Source organism: Lottia gigantea (genome assembly GCF_000327385.1).
Source record: "Lottia gigantea unplaced genomic scaffold LOTGIsca_231, whole genome shotgun sequence".
Lineage (NCBI taxonomy): Eukaryota > Metazoa > Mollusca > Gastropoda > Lottiidae > Lottia > Lottia gigantea.
The window spans coordinates 115,305-119,937 of record NW_008708651.1 but is presented as its reverse complement, the minus strand read 5'-3'; the positions used below and the strand labels follow the sequence as shown (position 1 = coordinate 119,937).

The 4,633-nt window shown below is 27.3% G+C and overlaps 1 protein-coding gene across 1 annotated transcript; it reads left to right on the top strand.

The window, feature by feature from the left end:
• Nucleotides 1-1,595: 1,595 nt before the first annotated feature.
• Nucleotides 1,596-1,859, top strand: LOTGIDRAFT_144295 (hypothetical protein; the record flags this gene model as incomplete). Its single annotated transcript, XM_009055094.1, has 1 exon — nt 1,596-1,859. A coding segment is annotated over one exon (264 nt), but the record flags the coding sequence as incomplete, so codon positions are not given.
• Nucleotides 1,860-4,633: the final 2,774 nt, after the last annotated feature.

The following is a 4,633-nucleotide window of genomic DNA, read 5'->3' as shown; positions in this document are numbered from 1 at the left end:
AACGGAATAAAAAAAGCTCCGCCCCTTAACGGACTACTTTTATTATTCATCTTAAACTTCATACATTCATACTTAACTTAGTAAATTAACATCATACATTCATACAAAACTTGATACATTCATACTAAACTTTATACATTCATGTTAAACTTCATACATTCATACTTAACTTAATAAATTAACATTATACATTCATACTTAACTTTATACATTCATACTAAACTTTATACATTCATGTTAAACTTCATACATTCATACTTAACTTAATAAATTAACATTATACATTCATACTAAACTTTATACATTCATACTAAACTTTATACATTCATGTTAAACTTCATACATTCATACTTAACTTAATAAATTAACATTATACATTCATACTAAACTTTATACATTCATACTAAACTTTATACATTCATGTTAAACTTCATACATTCATACTTAACTTAATAAATTAACATTATACATTCATACTAAACTTTATACATTCATACTAAACTTTATACATTCATACTAAACTTTATACATTCATGTTAAACTTCATACATTCATACTTAACTTAATAAATTAACATTATACATTCATACTAAACTTTATACATTCATACTTAACTTAATAAATTAACATTCATACTAAACTTTATACATTCATGTTAAACTTCATACATTCATACTTAACTTAATAAATTAACATCATAAATTCATACTAAACTTTATACATTCATGTTTAACTTCATACATTCATACTTAACTTGATAAATTGACATTATACATTCATACTAAACTTTATACATCCATACTAAACTTTATACATTCATGTTAAACTTCATAAATTCATACTAAACTTTATAATTCATACTAAACTTTATACATTCATGTTAAACTTCATACATTCATACTTAACTTGATAAATTAACATTATACATTCATACTAAACTTTATACATTCATACTAAACTTTATACATTCATACTAAACTTTATACATTCATGTTAAACTTCATACATTCATACTTAACTTAATAAATTAACATCATAAATTCATACTAAACTTTATACATTCATGTTAAACTTCATACATTCATACTTAACTTAATAAATTAACATCATAAATTCATACTAAACTTTATACATTCATGGTTAACTTCATACATTCATACTTAACTTAATAAATTGACATTATACATTCATACTAAACTTTATAATTCATACTAAACTTTATACAATCATACTATTCTTTATAAATTCATACTTAACTTTATAGATCATGCTCAACTTTATACAATCATACTCAACTTTATACAATCATACTCAACTTTATACAATCATACTCAACTTTATAAAATCATACTCAACTTTATACAACCATACTCAATTTCATACAATCATACTCAACTTTATAAAATCATACTCAACTTTATACAACCATACTCAACTTTATACAATCATACTCAACTTTATACAATCATACTCAACTTTATACAACCATACTATACTTTATAAATTCAAACTCAACTTTATAAATCATACTCAACTTTATACAATCATACTATACTTTATTAATCATTCTCAACTTTATACAATCATACTCAACTTTATACAATCATACTCAACTTTATACAATCATACTATACTTTATAAATCATACTCAACTTTATACAATCATACTCAACTTTATACAATTATACTCAACTTTATACAATCATACTCAACTTTATACAATCATACTATACTTTATAAATCATACTCAACTTTATACAATCATACTCAACTTTATACAATCATACTCAACTTTATACAATCATACTCAACTTTATACAATCATACTCAACTTTATACAATCATACTATACTTTATAAATCATACTCAACTTTATACAATCATACTCAACTTTATACAATTATACTCAACTTTATACAATCATAATCAACTTGATAAATTCTAACGAGTTTTGCTATTGTTCATTAAGGTTGATGCAAAAAGCGTTTGAAATTTTTTTTTTAAATTTTGAAAATTTTATGATGGACTTAAAAAAGATGTAGTATACGATGTTCCAGAGAGAGCAATCATACTTTTCCTTACTGCATCCTTGTTGAAACACAAGAAAGAATATGTGCTGTAAATGAATACCGTTAAGTAAGATTCATGAATTTAATTAAACTTTAAAAGAGTAGAGATATACAACAAAATATAATACCGTTCATATTGTCAGTGGCTTGTGAAATCGATTTTAAATCGGATTTAAATCAATAGCAGAAATACTGCATCTTTGTAAAATGTGCTCTTAATTGTCAGAAAGTTCTTCCCACATCTTACTGTAAAAATTTTATTTCTTTGGAGTTCACAACAATATGTCAACAATGTTCTTAACACCATATAAATCATCTCATTATAATCTAGAAAGTATTATCTTTTTTCAAAGATGAGTGTGGAATATTGATAATTTTCGCACCTTATTAAAAAAAAAAGAGAAATCATCAAAGAAATTTTACTTAATGAAACAAATTCTAAACTAGAGCTGTGAACAGCACTGAGCGTGGCCCGTGATACTTTGCCTGATAGCTGTAAGACTTTTTTGAACTTCAAACCCTCTCAAGCCCGGTGTTGACTCGACCACTTTTAGTAAACAGCCAAGCTAAATGAAATGTTTTGTGAAAGGGTAAATTCAATCTTGTATCAATATAACTTATCGTATGGTTATTTTAATAGCTTCATGGTAGCTATAATATACAGGTATGTGTGAAATGTGAACATTATGTGACGGAATTTCTTTACTGATATAAACATGATCTATAAGTGTCCCACCTTCAGTAGTGTATGCTGAACAAGTTGTTGAAAACCAAATTTTTGAAAACAACTTAGTATAGACAAATGACCCTCCAAGATATTTTGGTTGAAATCCCCCATAATAACATGGTCTGAACCAGATTCTTGTAATTCAACTAATAATCTTTCTAACACTGGCAGAAATAAATCTAATCGATAAACGGGTGGTCTATAGATAACAATTACGTTCATATTTTTATCCAAAATATTCAAAGCAATGTGTTCTATATTTAAAACTCCCAATTTTAAAATGTTGACATTTTTGTTTTGCTTATAATATACTCCTACTCCTCCGTGCTCCTTTTCTCTAGTGTCATCATAGCTGCTGCTTCGAGGATGGTGGTGAAGACGGAAACCATTTAACTTTAGTTTTGCTGGAGTTATTGAATTATTTAGCCATGTTTCTGTTAAACAAATGATATCACCTTCTAGCATTTTCCTGTGTTTCTGTAAATCCTCTATATGAATAGATAAACCCTGAACATTGTGTAAAATTATATTAGTATCAGTTGATATGGTCTCGTTTTCGGGTTTTAAAAAAGTATCCATTGCTGCCAATGCCGATTCAATTTTTTCAAAACAAAATATGTTTTTTCCATAAAATCTTGTATTGTAAGACCCTGTAATGTTTTAACTCTGCTTAACGCAACATAGGCTTGACCAGCTTGGAATATCTTATGAAGTGATATTTCGCCTCTATCGAGACTTAGACCTTGTACTTAGTGAATAGTAACTGCATAAGCGAGACGTAATGGGAACTGGCGTCTAACATCGCGGAAGTGACGGACGGAAGTGGAACACTGTCTTCATTTATTCCAACTTTAGCATTATCAAATTTTACAAAAATTTTGTCAGTTTGATTATTCTGATCAGTTTGAATGAATGCTACTTGACCAAAACTTCCATTTATCAAGCCAGTAGAAACATTTAAATTAATTACTGACATAACTTTTGACCCTACACCTATTTTTAAGCTAGACACTAATGGTGTATCAGTCACTTTAACGCGTGGTTTTAAGCGTCATTTTAATGGTTCTAACATCTTTTGAATAATCTAGAGCACTGATGGACACAGAATTCGGGCATTTTTCATCAATCATTCTAGAATTATAATCATCAACTTACTGATTAGTAGAAAATATGTGCAGACAATCATCTTCTTTACCAGTTACACTACTCTGTAACATTTTGACGTCTGAAGCAAGCATTGGTTCACTTTTTTTTCTTTGTCTAATTCTATTCAATGTTTGGGCAAAGGCTAAATCATCTTTTTGTCTCATAATTTCAGTAAGTTCAACAAGTTTGAAATTACCGTTCCATAGGTCTATGACACTTTCATGACATAAACTATTACCTTTAACTGGTCTTAGTTGCCACATATCTCCAAAACATATGACACTGATATTGCGATTAAGTGCTGTGGGTTAGAATCCCGCGCTTTAACAGCGGTCACGTGAATTCGGTTTATATCTGTGTAAACGGAATAAAAAAGCTCCGCCCCTTAACGGACTACTTTTATTATTCATCTTAAACTTCATACATTCATACTTAACTTAGTAAATTAACATCATACATTCATACAAAACTTTATACATTCATACTAAACTTTATACATTCATGTTAAACTTCATACATTCATACTTAACTTAATAAATTAACATTATACATTCATACTAAACTTTATACATTCATACTAAACTTTATACATTCATACTAAACTTTATACATTCATGTTAAACTTCATACATTCATACTTAACTTAATAAATTAACATCATAAATTCATACTAAACTTTATACATTCGTGT